Source organism: Oryzias latipes, chromosome 1 (assembly GCF_053564925.1).
Source record: "Oryzias latipes strain Hd-rR chromosome 1, Olatipes_Hd-rR_3.1".
NCBI lineage: Eukaryota > Metazoa > Chordata > Actinopteri > Beloniformes > Adrianichthyidae > Oryzias > Oryzias latipes.
The window spans coordinates 20,237,919-20,255,988 of record NC_136237.1 but is presented as its reverse complement, the minus strand read 5'-3'; the positions used below and the strand labels follow the sequence as shown (position 1 = coordinate 20,255,988).

The 18,070-nt window shown below is 42.0% G+C and overlaps 1 protein-coding gene and 1 long non-coding RNA gene across 5 annotated transcripts; one reads left to right on the top strand and one right to left on the bottom strand.

The window, feature by feature from the left end:
- Window positions 1-3,756: 3,756 nt before the first annotated feature.
- On the bottom strand, window positions 3,757-4,456 carry LOC144994147 (uncharacterized). Its single transcript, XR_013657576.1, has 2 exons — window positions 4,226-4,456; window positions 3,757-4,145 (listed from the first exon to the last, which is right to left on the bottom strand). It is a non-coding gene; the product is annotated as an uncharacterized LOC144994147 (long non-coding RNA).
- A 1,961-nt stretch (window positions 4,457-6,417) lies between these two features.
- LOC144981249 (arfaptin-1-like) lies at window positions 6,418-16,551 on the top strand. 4 transcript variants are annotated; one of them, XM_078944444.1, is made up of 10 exons: window positions 6,501-6,696; window positions 7,979-8,286; window positions 11,186-11,287; window positions 11,494-11,578; window positions 12,124-12,225; window positions 13,299-13,402; window positions 14,959-15,180; window positions 15,531-15,688; window positions 15,840-16,014; window positions 16,110-16,551. In XM_078944444.1, exons 2-10 carry the CDS (start codon window positions 7,981-7,983, stop codon window positions 16,263-16,265), a joined length of 1,410 nt encoding a protein of 469 aa, XP_078800570.1. In that variant the 5' UTR covers window positions 6,501-6,696; window positions 7,979-7,980; the 3' UTR covers window positions 16,266-16,551. The 4 variants fall into 4 exon arrangements, with proteins under 4 accessions (XP_078800578.1, XP_078800576.1, XP_078800570.1 ...); XM_078944450.1 differs by lacking the exon at window positions 7,979-8,286 and having other exon boundaries at window positions 6,429-6,696; XM_078944448.1 differs by lacking the exon at window positions 12,124-12,225.
- The last annotated feature ends 1,519 nt before the right edge of the window (window positions 16,552-18,070 follow it).

The window sequence follows — 18,070 nt, the reverse complement described above, 5'->3', positions numbered from 1 at the left end:
TCAAAGGGGGAGATCCCAGTAGCAGAGGACACGTGGGAATTGTGGGCATATTCTATCCAGACTAAGAAGTCAGCCCAATCGGATGGGTTCTGGGCTGCCAGGCAACGAAGAGCAGCCTCTAGCTCTTGATTCGCCCGCTCAGCTTGGCCATTGGTCTGGGGATGGTAACCGGAGGATAAACTGGCCGTGGCCCCCAGAGCAGAGCAAAAGGCCTTCCAGACGTGGGAAACAAATTGAGGGCCCCTGTCAGAAACGATATCTGTGGGGATGCCATGATGACGGAAAACATGGTGAACCAGAAGATCGGCAGTTTCAGTGGCAGAAGGTAACTGAGGTAATGGAATAAATTGGGCGGATTTGGAAAAACGATCAATGACCGTAAAAATAACAGTGTTACCCTTGGACGCGGGTAATCCAGTTACAAAATCCACTGCAATATGTGACCAGGGTCTATGAGGCGTGGGCAAAGGATGTAGGAGGCCAGCGGGAGGGGAGCTGGAGGCCTTGGACCGAGCGCAAGTAGTACAGGCAGCGACGTACTCACGAACATCCTTGTCCATTCTAGGCCAGAAGAATCTTTTACGTAGGAGGTTAAGAGTCCGGAAAACTCCGCCGTGACAAGCGACCCGTGAGCAGTGTCCCCAGGCGAGAACGTCAGACCTAAGTGAGGAGGGAACGAAGAGGACACCATCAGGACAGGAGTCGGGTTTAGGTTCCTCACCTTGGGCATTGATAACCCGGTTTTCGACATCCCAGGTAAGGTTTCCAACAATACAGGTGGATGGAAGGATGGTGGTAGGAGCCGAGGAGTCGTCAGGACTGAATTGGCGTGAGAGGGCATCAGGTTTGGTGTTCCGACTGCCAGGTCTGTAAGTAATGGTAAACTTGAATCTATCAAAAAATAAACACCACCGAGCTTGACGTGAGTTAAGGCGTTTGGCAGAGCGTAAATAGGCCAGGTTTTTATGATCCGTCCAGACTATGAACGGTAGATCAGCTCCTTCTAGCCAATGCCGCCACTCCTCCAGCGCGAGCTTGATGGCCAGCAGCTCACGATTACCCACATCGTAGTTTCTTTCCGCAGGTGACAGTTTCCGTGAATAAAATGCACAGGGTTTGAGTTTTCCAGAGGAAACTTCCTTTTGAGAGAGGACAGCGCCGACCCCGGTATCCGAGGCGTCGACCTCCACAATGAACTGCCGGGTAGTGTCGGGTTGAGTGAGGATGGGCGCAGAACTGAACAAGGACTTGAGGGTGTCAAAGGCGGCCTGGGCGTCAGGGTTCCACCGGAAAGGTTTGGTGGTGGAGGTCAGCTGAGTTAAAGGAGCGGCGATGCTACTGTAGTTCCTAATAAACCTTCTATAAAAATTTGCGAAGCCAAGGAACTGCTGTAACTTTTTGCGGGAGGCCGGTGGGTTCCACTGGGTAACGGCTTCGATTTTAGCTGGGTCGGGACGAATGCTCCCCGCCTCGAGGATGTACCCGAGAAACTGGACGGAGGAAGCGTGAAATTGGCACTTTTCGGCCTTCACAAATAATTGGTTCTCGAGCAGACGGGCTAGGACTTGACGTACGTGGTTCTCGTGTTGGACGGGATCACTAGAAAAAAATCAGAATATCATCGAGATATACAAAAACGAAACGATTAATGAAATCTCTAAGGACGTCGTTCACCAGCCTTTGAAAGACGGCTGGTGCGTTGGTTAAGCCAAAAGGCATGACCAGGTACTCATAGTGGCCCAGCGGGGTATTAAATGCGGTCTTCCATTCATCCCCTTCTTTAATGCGAACTAGATGGTAAGCATTGCGTAGATCGAGTTTGGAAAAGATCTGAGCGCCCTGGACAGAATCAAAAACCGAGCTGATGAGAGGGAGAGCGTATTTATCTTTGATGGTGATGGCGTTTAGTTCACGGTAATCAATACAAGGTCGCAGGGTTTTATCCTTTCTCTACAAAGAAAAACCCCGCACCCACAGGTGAAGAGGAAGGACGGATGTGACCGGAAGAGAGGGCCTCATGGATATAAGTCTCCATGGCGGACTTTTCGGGACCTGATAAGTTATAAAGATGACCTTTAGGCAAAGTGGACCCCTGAAGGAGCTCGATAGCGCAATCATAGGGCCGGTGGTACGGTAAAGCATTAGCTTTACATTTGCTAAAAACAGCTTTGAGATCATGATAACATGAAGGAATAGTGGAGAGATCTATGGGTTCTGTGAGAGTAAAGGTTGTGGAAGGAACCGCGGGAATAGCAGACTGAAGACAATTAGCTAGACAGTGCTTACTCCAAGAGTTAATACGCTGGTGAACCCAGTCCAACTGGGGGTTGTGAATTTTCAACCAGGAGCAGCCTAGAACGACCGGATTGCGAGGAGAGTGAGTAATGAAAAACTTAATGGACTCATGGTGATTACCGGACGAGATCAGTAGAATGGGACCGGTGCGATGAGTGATGACTGAGAGGTGTTGATCCCCTAGCCCGGCAGTCTTAATAGGGTTTTCTAACGGTTCGGTAGGTAACGAGAGTGATTTTACAAGATTTTTGTCAATAAGGCTCTGCTCGGCCCCAGAATCTATTAAAGCTAGAATCTCGGAAATGCCGGTCCTAAAACATAGCTTGACAGGAATGTAGCAAAACTCCTTAGATGTGTGTGCGACAGACTTACCCACCCGCGGCCTGTCGTCTAGCGGGGGGTTCTGGAGTTTAAACGTAGTGAACATTGGGAAACCTGATGACCGGGTTTACCGCAGTAGAAGCATAGTCCCTCCTCTCTACGTTTCTGCCGCTCTTCTTCAGACAGCTTGGCATGACCAACCTGCATAGGTTCCACTGGTGGCTCTCGCGATCTGAAAGGGGAAGATTCAACAGGATAGGCAGGAAAAGCAACCGGATTAGTAGATGGTGTCTTTCGGGTTACAGGATAACGTTCACGATTACGTTCTCTGAGGCGGGTGTCAGAACGTAACGCGGCGGACACCAATTCTTCGAACGAGGAAGCCTCAGGCTGTGAACATAAGTGATCCTTGATATTTTCATTTAAGGACTGATAAAAGACCCCTTTTAGAGCTGGGTCAGTCCATCCGGCCTCCACTGCTAAGATCCTAAAGTCTATCACGTGGTCGCTGACAGATCGATTGCGTTGCTTGAGGCTCAGCAAACGTCTGGTGGCTTCTTCCTGTTTCCTAGGTTGATCAAAAACTAACCGAAATTCGTCGATGAAGCGATTAAACGGGAGATGAGATATGGGATTAGCCGCCAGAAAAGCCTGAGCCCATTGTAGCGCTTTACTCCTGAGGGAATTGACAATGAGAATGATCTTGCTATGATCAGAGTGATAGAACCGGGGGGCCTGTTGGAAAAGGAGCTGACATTGTAGCAAAAACCCTCCGCAAGCCTCAACGTCACCATGGAACGGTTCGGGGTGTAGTCGGTAATTCTCCGGGGCGGAGGAGGAAGCGGAAGCGGTCTGGTTGTCGGAGAGCGGAGGTGAGGCAGGAGCCGTGGAACCGGGTCGTTGCCGGGTTAATTCCAACAAAGTCTGTGTCATGCTGTCCAGACGTCGAAACAAATCCTGCTGGGCGGAGGCCATCTGTCCCAAAGCGTCAGCTTGACGTCCGAGCATGATGCCCTGCTGTTGGACTGCCACACGGAGTCCTTCCGGGTCAGCTGGGTCGGGGTTCTGGCCAGTCCGTTCTGTCATGACTAGAACGCGGAGGAAGACCCAGATGCTGAAAACCCAGAAGGCAGAGGCAGGTGAGTGAAGAAGTTTTTATTTTCTTAATGTTTCTTGCGGTTGTTGATGGTGTAGTGGGTAATCGTGGCTGTGGCTCTCGAGTGCAGATCCAGAATTTCCAGAGCGGGAGCGAGACAATGTTCGTGGGCAGGATCTTGAAGCCTGGTGTGGCGTGGTGATCTTGATAAGCGTGGACGCTCGGTGGCGTAGCCGTGGTCTAGATGAGGACAGCGGCTGTGGCTCTCAGTGGCAGGAAACGTCAGCGGAGGAAGGCTGAGGCTGTAGCTGCTCCAGATGGTGAACTCAGAGGCTGAGGCTCTCAGTGGCAGGAAACGTCAGCGGTAGAAGGCTGAGGCTGTAGCTGCTCCAGATGGTGAACTCAGGTGACTCTCGTGGCGTGATAAGGTAACCTGAGTGCAGAGGACAAGACAAGGTTAACTTAGTGCAGAGACTAAGGGGCCAGACGTAGAGCTTCAGGAGACAAAGGCACCGTCAGGGTTAACGGACTGGCGATGATTGCTGGAGCTGGGTCTCCTTAAGAAGAGCAGAGGCTTGATGAGGTGAGTAGTCACAGCTGAGGGAGATGAGCAGCAGCTGCTGGAGAGGGAGGAGTCTGACAGGCCACCATGACACCAATGACTGTTCTGTTTTTTGGCTTGTTTGTTCCTTTTTCTTGTGGGGTATGCCTCTAACTTTGCATTGTGTGAGTCAGTTTTAATTGATTCCACTAAGTTCATTAGACTTTATAAACTCTAACCAAATAATGATTTGGAAGGTTGATTGCATTTGTTGAATAAAATTTCAGGAAAATATATGTTAAATGTTGCAATTAATTAAAAAAGGGTAATTAGAGTTCATCAGTGAAAGATTTTAATATAAATATATTTGTTAGTTCTTTTGTGCTAACTTAGGTGTTCCTGGGATTGAAAGTCTTGTCCTCAAACAGTAAATTAGACATAGAGATCTGTCCCTTCGGACAGAGATTTTGTCCCTTCTGGGTCACAGGGCTGCTGGAGCCTATCCCAGCCACTTGTGGGCGAAGGCAGGGTACAATCTGGGCAGGTCGCCAGTCTGACGCAGGACCACTATACATTCATACACACTTACACCTATAGAGTAAATGTAGAGTAAACAATTAACCTATGAAACATGTTTTTGGATGGTGGGAAGAAGCCGGAATCCCCAAAGAAAACCCACAGCAGCACAGGGAGAACAATCAAACTCCACATAGAAAACTCTACAACATTTCGACCAAATTTAACTGTTCGATGACATTTTATTTTGTAGAGACATAGAGATCTCTACAAAATAATATGTCATCAAATAGATAATTATGTCAAAACCAACTAAACCAAAGTGCCAATAGAGTTATAAAACATCTTTAAGCTTCAAACACTTTTTATCTTTTGATCTTCAGTTAATGAAAAACAAATTAAGAACATTTACATTGTGGTAAGAAGTTGAGCTGAATTTGCTGCTCAATCATGTAACAATGTAACAAGCTCCTCATGGTTTCCGGACACTTGTGGAAACGTGTGCTCCTAAATTTCCTGGTAGGCTTCAACTTTGACGTTAGATCTGATAATACACAATGGATTGGCACAAGTAGAAGATTTGGCTTCCCAAACCACCAGTGAATGTTTCCATGGACTTTAAGCAACTTCATTTCAGTGCCTTCCCACTTTGACATCTGATTCTGAAACCAGGATTCATTTTCAAAACAACATTCATAAAATACCTTGAGAGTAAACACATATGGGCGACCTAGGAATTTTAAAGTGCCATTTTTTACAAACGTTTTTTTACAAACCTAAACAATTGCTGTCTTGATTGGAAGCGTTGAATTGAAGCCAAGAAACAAACATCTCCTTTAATTTGAAAAGAGAAAATGTCATTTGAAACAACACTCACTGATCCAGATCCAGATATGATCTGTTGTATTGAAGTCTAGCAAGTAACAATTGTCTTTTCTCTTTCAAGACACACTTCTATTTTTTACTTTAAGAGTTTTTCTGAATCTGGTTGTTTGAAGCAATCTCAAACAGCCAAAATTTATCATCTGTTTTTTTAACCCAAAAGCAAATTCAATGTTTGACAATGTGAAAGTTTTTCTAATGTGGCTATCTTCCCATTAAAACACTTACAATGTTCTTTTCTTGCACAGCCTGGACTTTTTGATTGTTGTACCTTTCTGCTGATGCAGTAGCTGTAACTCCACAAATGCACATTCCTGATCAGTAACAGGCTAGACCAGTGCTTGGTGTCTGTTGTTCTCTCTGTTCTCATCTGTGTGTCACTCCTTCATCCTGCACTTTTGCCCCAACCGGTTCAGGCAAAAAGGTAGGGGATTGAATCTGATTCTACTTGAGGTTTCTTCAGTTAAAATGCCTATTTTTTTAACCTTTCATGTAAATTGCTTTTTGTAAGGTATTTGATTTATATGAGCCTGTACACAAATGCATTTTCATCTGTAATGAAATCATTATAATCTACTTATATTTGTTTTCAAAAAACCTGCGCGCTGTTACACAATTGTTGAAGAGATGGAGTAGCTGCTGTGTACGAATCTGGTCAGTAGGTGGCAGTAACGAAAAATAAAGCCATTTGCAACTGCAGACGAATTATAAGAGAAGAAAATGGCACTTCTGCAACTTCACCAGTAGGGGGCACTTCCATGCAGCGAATGGTGAATCCTGCCTCAGATGACATCCGAGGGCCCACCTAGATATTGGGACCGTTTTTCCGGGGTCCAGTCAGTACGTGGCGGTCTACTTGTTGCGCCTGAAGGGTCATCAAGTACTAAATGTGACCCATTAATGAGCGTTCTTGCTAATAGCGGGCTTGTGTATCTGCACGTAAAAGGTTGAATTTGCCAGAGTGCTGAGGATATCAGCCTGGGAAATAGTACTGCAACGGCTAGCAGCTCACAGCTAAATAGTTAGCAGCATCCGGATACAGCAGGTAATTCTCCAAAGTTTGACAGTTTTCCATATTGTGACGACCAATTGTACGTTTATTTATTAATTCATTAATTTCATTCGATTCATTTTTGTCAGCATTTCTAGTTTGCGTTTGTTGACATTTATCTGCTAGTTTAATGACTGGCGTGAGCGATTCTAAAACTCTCTGTTTTTAATATATATATATATATATATATATATATATATATATATATATATATATAAAATCAAGCGGACGGCTATGTTGACTGTCCGGAAAAACTAGTTGTTTATCAAAACAACTAAACAAAAGCTTGACTAAGGACAGCAAGCAGCCTTTGCGGAAGCGTTTGCAACACTTTTGGACGCCCTCCGTCCTTAGTCACGTGACCGTGCAGCAACAGGTAAAACAGCCACTGTTGCTAAATGTTTGTTTCGCAATTTGGTGCTGCCAGGAGTAAAAAACATAATCTCATCTGCTCCAAGTTCCACTGTTGAGCCCTTTTCTTTAACTAATTAACTTTGATGTAAAATAGTAAACTACATAGTATATTAAATGCGTTGCCTACTTATTACGTTTAGTTTTTCCAACAAGAACTCTGGAATGCTTATCACATTTTTAATCTTTGATGTATTTCTGCACTAGTGTAATACCCCCCCCCCCCCCTTTCACCAGCTTTTTTGACTTGTAAAGCTGAAGACGCTTTTCATATACTTCATCAACTCTACCTAGAGGAAATAAACTCCCATCAGGATAAAAACGTTTTAATAAATACACAAGGAAGCTGAACCACAGATTTAATCAGATTTAAATGATTATGCTGTAAAAACGTCCCAGAAGTAAAGAAGTTGAATCTTCTTTATTGTAAAAACAGTTTTTTAGAGTTTGACAGTAGGAACTGGCTGCACCATCTTTGCATCAGGACTCACTACTCACCAAAGCAGAACTTCATTTGCTTTGTCCTTTGCCATTTTTTGTGGTGAAGCAAAAATAATAATTAAATAAAACCACCTCCTAATAGGTAAATAGTAAACTCGGAAGTAGTTGGATGCTTTGCATGGGTGTGTTTACGAGTGGCCAGCAAAGACCTTAATGAAAAGTTTTCTAGGTTTGTCTGTCTCTTCCTATTGGCACAATAGACTAAAGTAGTATTGTTTTTTTATGGAGTCGGTCATTCAGTGACTTTGTAGCAACATTTATTTCAGGATGTTTCGCTCTTTGTGGTGTTAAGGGTGATTTTTAAACTCTATTAAATACCAGCTCTGGAGGACGTTTTCATCCCTGCCTGTCTGTCTGCTTTCAGGTATGTCTGAAGTTAGTGTCGAGGCCGAGGACCCTCGGGTGGATTTTGAGGAGGTTGAGAAAGAGGGCTTGAGTGAGGATGGGAACACACACGATAGCGGTGGGGGAAAGGACAGAGCCGATGAGATGTATGAGGTTGACATCAACAGTGATGGGGAAAATGCAGGAGTGAGGGGTTCTGGGGGTCAGGAGGACAAGGATGCTCAGAATGACAAGGTAGCGTCTGGGGGTGTAGGGAGTGGAGAACTAGAAGCAAAAGGACACCGAGAAACACCAGAGGAAAATGGAGATTCTCACTCTGATGTAAAGGTGACGTAACCTTCGCTTTAAACAATCCGCCGGCGCCTGCTCACTTCTTCTCTTTGCTGTAGCATATGACTGTCTGTTTTTAAAATCTTGATTTGCTGTGGTGGCGGTCTATCTTCTATATAATAAATTTATGAGGCCACATCTGATTTTTGTTTATGGTTGTTGGCTGTTAAAGCCTGCAGAATAGACTTAGAGGTTGAATATTTTCCTTTGTCTTACCTTTTGTGTTGGTTCGTTGTCGTGCTTTGCTGAGATTTATCAGTGATGTTGGTGGTGCGCTTTGTTTCTGTCTAATCAAGTGCAGCTTCATGATGGGCCGTTGGGTTTTCTACCCTGGTGATTAAGTCTTCTTTTCTTTTGCTCCTTTTTCCTGCAGCATATATGTATGTGTTTGACCCTACTTTTCTCTCAGGAAGGTTTACAGAGTTGAGACAATTTGGCATGATGTCAAAAAATGTTCTTAACATTTGAAAATCATCACTTGCACTGTTTGAATTCTTCATGATGAAGTCACATGCCTGGCTAAGTGGCAGACTCGGAGTCAGACAAACCCACTTTTCTTGTGTTTCTGGAATTTTTAACCCTCTCTGGCTTTTAACATATTTCTGTGAAGCACTATATTAATATTTTTGTTGTTGTTCTCCACAACTACAAACTCAAAATGGTTTTTACACTTGTGAAAGAGATTTTTTTTTTTTTAAAGGTTTAGCTGCAAATCCAGTTTTGTATGCAGGATACAGATGAGGTCAAAGCTTCTGCTAAGTGATTGTGTGACTTCTTCCCCTTTCTTTTGTATTGAGAAGCAGTGCACGAGTGTTTCCTCATCGCTTACACAGCTAATCGGACAGTGCGTTTATTGTTGGGCGTGCTGGCTTGTATCCAGGATACCAAACTGCAGGGGATTGAAACTAAACCAAACGCTTCTTTTTGAATAATTCATTTGTAGTCTCTTGATATTTATTTGTTGCCCATTCGATTAACGCTGTCATCTTTGATGTTTACATTTGTCATCAGCATGATCTGGTTTGACTGTGAAATCTTATTATTGCAAATCTATTTCCACTGAGCAGATCTCTAAATGAGCAGGAACAGGCTTCAAATAAAAAAAAAAATGTTTTACAATTCTACTAACTTAATTTTTGTAACATGTTGGTTACATTTATTTGTGGATTGAAACAAGACGTTTTCCAGTCTTTTACTTTGAAAGTGGTGTCACAGTGAAGGCTCAGACAGGTGCCAGTCTTATCTGCACTTCGTGGTTAGCTAAGCTGCCTGCATGTGGGAATCTCGTTACCATTAAATATTTAGATTTGGTCCCATGATCAGCAGTCCAGGTCAAGACTTTGTTACATTAGTCTGCATTAACAGAATGATTTTCAGGATAAGCAATTTTGTTTTTACTTTTACTTTTACGCAGCTCTGTCTTGAGTTTTTACATTGAGCAGATGTGTATTAATATAAAAAGAATACACATCAATGAATATTTTATTTTATAATTTTTTTCTGTGAGGTTAGTGTGTCAGAGAAAGGGTTTTTGGTCATTTAGGCTTTGATATAGTTTTTGAATTTGGGAGATCAGTTGTTTGAAACCACTTTTTTTGGGTTAAATAATGCATTTAGTCTTTTATTTCTTTTTATTGTGGCTTTGTATTATAGGATTTTTTTTTTCAGCATAAGTGAATGTTTCCCATAAAACAGACTGTTCTGTATGTCAGGTTAGCTATACATCAGAGTGGTTTGCTTTTATTTTGAAATCACTAAAGGTCTTAAAACCAGGATCCTCTTCCTCCCCAACTCCTATTCATTATTTAGACAGGTGAAAGATTTGCTGATGCAGGACATCACTCAGAGATACAGATTGAGTTTCAAACAAAACCAAGGCTCTGCTCTTGAACACTCAGCTATAGTTTTTAACCGGCCTAATGAAGAAGCAGCAAGAGCTTCATGCTGATGAGGTCAGTATTCCAGTTTCCAAGTCCACAGAGATTAGACTGGGAAATTGCACTGGACTATAAAAAAAGAAGCAGCTCTGCTGTCATCCTATTGCTACTTCCACGTAGTTTTTTTTTACCTTTTTTTTTACCCGTTTAAAACAAAAACAAAAAAAACACAGTCATCTCCATGACTTCCTGCATGACAGCTTCAGCTTTGTCCACATGAGTCACAGCCGGTTATCGGAGTCAAACCAGGAGGCAGGAGACCCGTGTCGAGGTCACCAAAGAGGATACAATATCTGTGGAAGGAAAGAGAATACCTTTTAACCCTTGTGCTATCTTAGATGACCCCACCCTTACTTTGACGTGTTCTCCCTACCATGACAAAGGTGGATAAAGGTGGAAAGATTTCATGTAATCCATGGACACCAGTGAAGATCACAAATCATTGAAGAAAAAAGGTTCAGAGCACTGTCTAGTGGGTCTAGATGACCCAACTCCCAATGGTAAAGTGCCTAGGATAGCACAAGGGTTATCAAATTCAGCTATTGTTGAGATCATTCCACCCTACTGTCTTTGAGATGATCGGCAAAGACAATCGAGTGGAATAATCTTATTTCAGTCTTTGCTACTCAAAAAGTCAGCATGCTAGATGAAACATGAGCAAAAGTAGCTGAGGAAACATCCTGTTGATACTGAAACAGTTCAAAAATGGGATCTTTTCTGCAGTTATTTATTTTTGTGTTTATTTCTGTTCCCTGTAGGTTTTGATCTTTTTTACCTTTTATGTGGTTTCATATCTTTTGACAGTAACTGTTATTGCCTCTTAATGTTTTTTTTTCACACTCACTGCATCCACAAGGTGGCAGTCTTTAACAGTTGTGTCCCCAGATGGGTGCCCTGACTAATCTTTTAATTTTTTTTATTTTTAAGCACTAACCGACGTATCACACACTTCATTGCAGGGGAGAACAATGGCTGAGGGGCTGCACAGAGGCTCAGCTGCTGAAATCCCAGTCACCAGCAATGGAGACCTGGACCAGAGCCCTGACACAGTATTCCACAGGGTATGACTTGATCAGAGCTCAGGTGTCTCCGATTGACGCCATAATCTGTGGCGTTGAGCATCGTCTCTGTGTGTTTAACAGTAATCAGTCAACATAAAATCACTGAGACGACTTTTATATGATTGAATAAACATTTATAGCAAAACGGTTACTATACAGAAGTTGGGTCAAAGGTCGCACTAAAACCATGCTTGTTTTGTCGCTAGGACTCTTACTCCAGTAGGCCAGCACCTCCTCCCACCAGCTTTGCCTCACCAGTAGAGGGCATTGTTGAGTCTGGATCATACAAAGGTGAGCAATCGTCTGTTCGTCTGATCATTGAATTTATATGTTCTTTAAAAAGTGTTTTTGGTTCTGACATGTCCTTATTGAGGCTTTGGGAAGCAGCAAAGCCTCAGTCTTACCAGGATCTGGCTCGACTTTACCTTGATCCAGGATTCTCTCCGTTTGCACGGTTCTGTCAGAGAGAAATGAAATGTTGAAATTTGAATTTCTAAAGGCGGACACTCATTTGAATTTAATGAGTTTTCTCTGATCTCCAAACCCTTCTGTCCTTTTCAGGGTGTTGCTTTGGTCATAAACACTAATGGAAATCTCCCTGCAGAGCAAGAGGCTGTTGTAGTCTGATCACCTGAGTGTTGCCATGGCTATTTTCCATGTTGTGCTCTCTGGCACAGGAAGGCCTTTTTTTGTTTATTCACATATTCATCCAACAAGATAAGGAGAGGCACTGTAATGGAGAAAATGTATATATTCAGTCAACCTCAAAGTGGGAAATTCCCACTTCTATTTATGTGACATAAAACAGAAAAGGTAATAACTCTGAATATCTCCAGGGTCAGCAAGCCTGCCTTCATCTCCTGTGTCACCTGTTGCTCCCAGCTCGGCTGTTGCCAGCCGCCTGGCACGTTCCTCCAGCGATAGTCAGGCAGAGGAAGGTACCTAGACAAGCTGTGTATGAATCCTGCGCCATGAAGTCATCGGGCTCTTTGCACGAACCTAACCAAGATCTGTCGGGCCTTTTCTTGGGTTTCCTTTTGTCTGTTTACCCACCACTCCTTGCTTCCTAAAGCCGCGTTTTGTCGCAAACTGAAACTCACCTCTGACCTCACTGCTAGCTAACTATAGACGCTTCAAACTGATTCCCAAGTCCCAGCCTTGTGTTGATCCTGTCAATTACATGTTAAGTTTACTGCATGAGACATCTACAGAGTCTGCAATGAAAAGAGCGGCCTTCTGACCAAAGCAGATAGATGTATGGATTCTCATCTGAGCTATAAACCTATATTTTAGGTGACGCTGGTCAAACACCAGAAAGAAATATGGAAATATTTTATTTTAGGGATTAAACACACAAAAAAATCTAGTTATTTAGTCTGTGTTCTCAGAAGTCAGCTGAACAATACCATCAATGCCTTGCTGATGCTAAGAAAGCCTTTGTGAGTTTTGTGCTTCAGGTCTCAGTGGTTGCACCTTTAGCATCATTTTATGAATTGTGTCGTAAATTGCAGACACACAACACCAACAAACACGTCAGACAAAAACAGGTTCATCCGCTGTAAACAGCTGTGCAACCTGAGAGGCAAGCAGCCATTCACTCTGTTTGTATTCACAGCACTAAGACTTTTCTAATATGAGATGAGTGAAAACAATCAGCAGTCAGCTGAGGTTTAATGCGGCTTACTGAGGTGAGCAGCATGCTCGTGTAAGGTAAGCTCATTGTAGATTTGTTTTTGTGTTTTTTTCTACTCAACTAAAAAAAAAACTTGTTTTTATTCAATCATTTTTTGTAATGTATAAAGCTGTCCGTCTTGGAAACACTCTTCTTACTTGGCTGTGCACGTAACGAAATCTTTGTTTTTATCCTAATCGTGAATGCCATCCTCTGATTAGTCTTTGTGTTGTTCTTGTTTACGTTTCTAACAATCCTAATACTGTTTAAAAATGGTAGATATGTACCTTATCGTTTGTTTGTTGATCACCCGTTAAGTCGCCTCTTGTAATTATCTAGGAACTCAACCAAATAGTGGACCTGTCGTCCTCTCGGATGATCTGAAGAACCCAGCCATGGAAAAACTGGACCTCGTGAGAAAGTGGAGCATCAACACGTATAAAGTAAACCTCACTTTCCTTCATTGATCTTTTTGCCTCTTCACTCTCGGCTTTAATCCTTTTTCTCTTAGTATTTACGACTGTTTTTGGGCTCTAAACGTGCGGCCGTTAAACGTGTGTTGCAAGTTAAACCAGGTCAAAGTTTGACCATTCAAGGACGCTGATTTGGTAGTGACTTTTGACTGTATATGAGAACTGGACTGAGTGACCCCCCCCCCCCCCCCCCCCCCCCCGCATTCCAAATAGGAAGTACCCGCTGGACCAAAAAAGCAAAATATTATATATTTGTATTGAGAAAAAAACCCTGCTATTACTCATTCTGCTGGTCAGAATAACCATTCTAGATCTACTACCTTATATGAACATGTTCTTGCTAATCCCAATGTTTTTTTATGATATTTTTGCGGTAGCGCAAGTTATTCAAGTTTTAACTTGACCAATCAGATGCCTTAAAAAAAGTAGGTGGCCTCGCGTTGAACGGTCGAAGCGTTAGATTGACAGATTCTCCTGAGCCCTCTTTCAGTGGAAGGGGTGTGGCCTTCCAACAAGCTCCTTGCCATATAAATGTAGACTCAGACCAACACGGACCAATCAAATCTTACTTAGGACGTCTGTTTCCAACATGGCGACGGACGTATCGCGGAAAAATGGCGACTGAGTTGACTCATTTGGTTGGAACCAGAAGCAAGGCATTATCTATTTGTGACATCACACGCGAACTGTTACGTTATATTTATACATTCAATGGTTATGACGTATGGATTGCGTTCCTTTTCATTTATGCAAGTGCTAACATTTGGAAAATTGATCATGGAGGAGAAATGATCAATTGTAGTGCCCAGCTGGAATGAGACGACACCAAATCGTTCATTTAACGATATAAAGCTGTGAAAGAAAAAGCCTGGAGCCAGATCCATGAGATTTGAACCGCTTCCCCATTTTACACCAAGACTCTTCCAACTGTAGGTGGCGTAAATGCGCTAGTGTCGGGTAGCGACAGTCCAATGTGAACACCACATGCTAAACATCATATCGCTGGCCACACCTAAAAAACACACGCTCTTTGATGTATTGTAACTATTCAGCCGTTTATGATCAGCATGAATCTCTTGATTCTGAGTGAGGTGGGTTTTCATGTTGGCTTTGCACCAATATGCAGCACATCACTAATGTGAAGTCTTGGATATTGGCACAAAGCGGCTTTTCTCCACTTCAGAATCCACGTTAATTACGTAAACGGGTGAAGTTATAGTAGTTAAAGAATATCAACACTGGAGCAAAAGCTCTAGTGTTAAAGGGTTAATGTTATTACTTTTATTTCCTGATTTAATAGGATTTTTGCAAAGAATTAAAAATGTAGAGGATTCGTTTGTTTCATCCTGGTTTTGAACTTTCTTATGTAATTTTTTTCTTTTTTTTTTCTACCCCCCCCCCCCACTGGTTTTCTTTTCTGTCCGCACTAGAAACTTTTGACAATCATAGAAACTGTTCTGAACTGGACTCAAGCTCTAGTTGTGTGTGTGTGTGTAAGCGTCCAGTAACTGTGCTGTCCTCTGCAGTGTACCAGACAGATCCTGTCAGAGAAGCTGGGTCGAGGCTCAAGGACCGTAGACTTGGAGTTGGAGGCCCAGATCGAACTTCTGCGCGACAACAAGAGAAAGTACCAGAACGTGATCAAGCTCACGCAGACCCTGGCCAATCAGCTGTCCCAGATTATTCAGACACAGAGGCAGCTGGGAGACGCATTCGCTGACCTCAGCCTGAAGTCACCAGAGCTCCACGTGAGTGCTGTTGTTTTCACTTAGTTTTCCCTCCATGGGGGGGGGGGCTGAACTTAATAGAATTCTGAAAGACATTTTTAGGAAGAAGAAAACATTTTTAAAACTGTTTTAATTGTTGGAGAGAAAGAAAAAAACAAATCAGAATCCCTTTAGTTGAAATTTTAAAGTAGATTTACATTTATAGCTGCATGGCTTTACATCAAAGTTTTTAGTGTTTAGAGGTTTACATTAATCTGCAGGTCTTCTCATGTCCTCTTACATAATGTTTATTATATTTCTATTCATTCTAAAAGCTAAAACATCTACACTATGACTGATGGTTCTTTGTGTCGCTGGTTTGTTGTGTTCAGGAGGAGTTTGGCTACAACGCTGACACCCAAAAGCTTTTGTCCAAAAATGGAGAGACACTGCTGGGCGCCATGAACTTCTTCATCTCCAGTGTGAACACACTTGTGGATAAAACCATCGAAGATACGATGATTAACATCAAACAGTATGAAACGGCCAGGTGAGGCGATGAACGTCAGACTCTAGACATCTGGATGGCGGGAAGAAATTTCTGCTTTTGTGTTGTCAAATTGTGTTCATGATCCATTCCGGTTTTGTCATTTTTAGAATGTGCTAGAATTGTGGCTCAAAGTTATGTTTGATGTCTGCAGGGTGGAGTATGATGCGTACCGCACTGATTTGGAGGAGCTGAATCTGGGGCCGCGAGACGCCAACACTATGCCAAAGATTGAGCAATCCCAGCAGCAGTTCCAGATCCACCGGGAGAAGTACGAGAGGATGAGAGCAGACGTGTCTGTGAAGCTGAAGTTCCTGGAGGAGAACAAGGTTTGCGCACTGCTCGTTTTGCTCTACACATTCACCAGCTTTATTTCACTTGGATGATCCTCATCTCCATTTTTTTTCTTCTTTCTTTCAACCAGGTGAAGGTATTGCATAATCAGCTCATCCTGTTCCACAATGCCATAGCTGCATACTATGCTGGAAACCAGCAGCAACTGGAAGAGACACTCAAACAGTTTCACATCAAGTTAAAAATGCCCGGAGGGGAAAGTCCGTCTTGGTTGGAAGAGCACTAAACACTTTTTCTGAAACATTGGAGGCTCAGTTTGACATGAAACACCTGGTTAGAACTACAGGAACCTGCTTCTTTTGTATTGTTGACGTTTTTCAAGCCTTCAAAGTTGTAAATGTTCTAACTAGATGCACAAACTAAATGGAAAAAAAAAACACCTCCATATAGATCACTCCTATTAAAACTTCTCTCATTCTTGTCATAGTTTTGAATCATAAGAAATGCACTTTTATACTGTTGGGTGTCTTTCCAATGAGTGTTGCTGCAGTAAAGACTTTTTACATTCTGAATGGCCTTTTGTATTCAAGCATATGAATGTCTGCTGCATCCAGGCTGCTGCAGAATCAAAGTAAAAATTACTTCCAAATCATGCATGTGAATGTTTTTGGGGGAGAGATATATATATATATATATATATATATATATATATATATATATATATATATATATATATATATATATATATATATATATATATATATATATATATATATATTTTTTTTTTTTTTTTAAGATTAAGGGTCAAAGATCCGTTTGGTTGTGTGGGTTTATCCTGTGTTCTGCAGGCACCTGACTCAAAAAACCTGGAAATGCAAGAAATCAAAGAGAAGCAGGTTCAGTCCACCAGCTGCAATAAAAAAAGATAATAAAATTCTCCTTTGTTTAATAAATAATCAAAGTTCACACAAAGAGTTGCTTTACAGAATAAAGGTTGTGTGACTTTGCGCATAGTCGGGTTTTCTTATTTTTATCTGTTGGTGGTGAGTTTAAATTGACCTTGCAATCCGACTTAAGCCAATTTAATTCTTGCAAAACCAAAACATATCAGTTCCCTCCTCTATCATTTGCTTGTGCATCCTTTTGATGCACAAATGAAATGAGTAAAAGAGCTCATTATGAAACAAAAAAAAGATACACCAGCCTTATGGGACTAAATGTGCCTTAGTTTGTCTGGTTTTTTTTTCCTCCCTAGTGCTAATTATTGTTTTTTCGGGTGTAACTCTTGGTGCAACCAAATTTTTGAAATGCTAAAAAGAAGCTCAGATAATTGTTTTGAAGGCAAGATTTTTATTGCAAAAATGCACATGAATGCATTTAAGACCTTGAACAGCTTGTAAAAACCTGTACATGTAACACTATTAAACCAAAAGGAACACCTTTCTTATCAGCATGATTTTATGTTTCTGAGTTGCTAACAGTTTACATCCTGGGACTGCGTGAAAGTGTGATTTGTCATTTTCTTTTGTTCTCTATAGCGGTTTGAGAGCAAATCTTGTACACCATTCCGTTGCTTTCTTAAAATAGATGAATTATACATAAATATATATTTGTACTCTATTTTATTCCTCGATTGACAAGTTAAGCCACTTGGTTTTATTTTCCTGAAGATTTGCAGGATATAATTCTGGCACTTGGATGTACCAGTGGATGTTTTGTAACCAAGATTCATTAACAAATGTTTGACTTAAAAGACTTCTGAATGTTATTTAACCCTTTTTGAGGGCTGAAATAAATATTCTCTTTCTGTTTTGGAGTTTTATTTTTCTTGAGGTTTGGACTGACCGCCTGCATGAGACAGCTATTAAAGAAAGTAGAGAAAGTTGAAGTTATTGCGATGTCTACAGCTAAACAAAAGGGGAGGGAAAAGACATGCCTCTGGGAGACTTTAATGTGTTTTTAGGTAACCTAACCCCATCTCCATGCTCTTCCGGTAGACGGCACTGGTTCATTGTCCTCCTCGTCACGGTGTTGACAAATGGATTTGAGCTGCTGCAGTTTGTCAGGGAACTTGTCTTGTCATTGATTGTG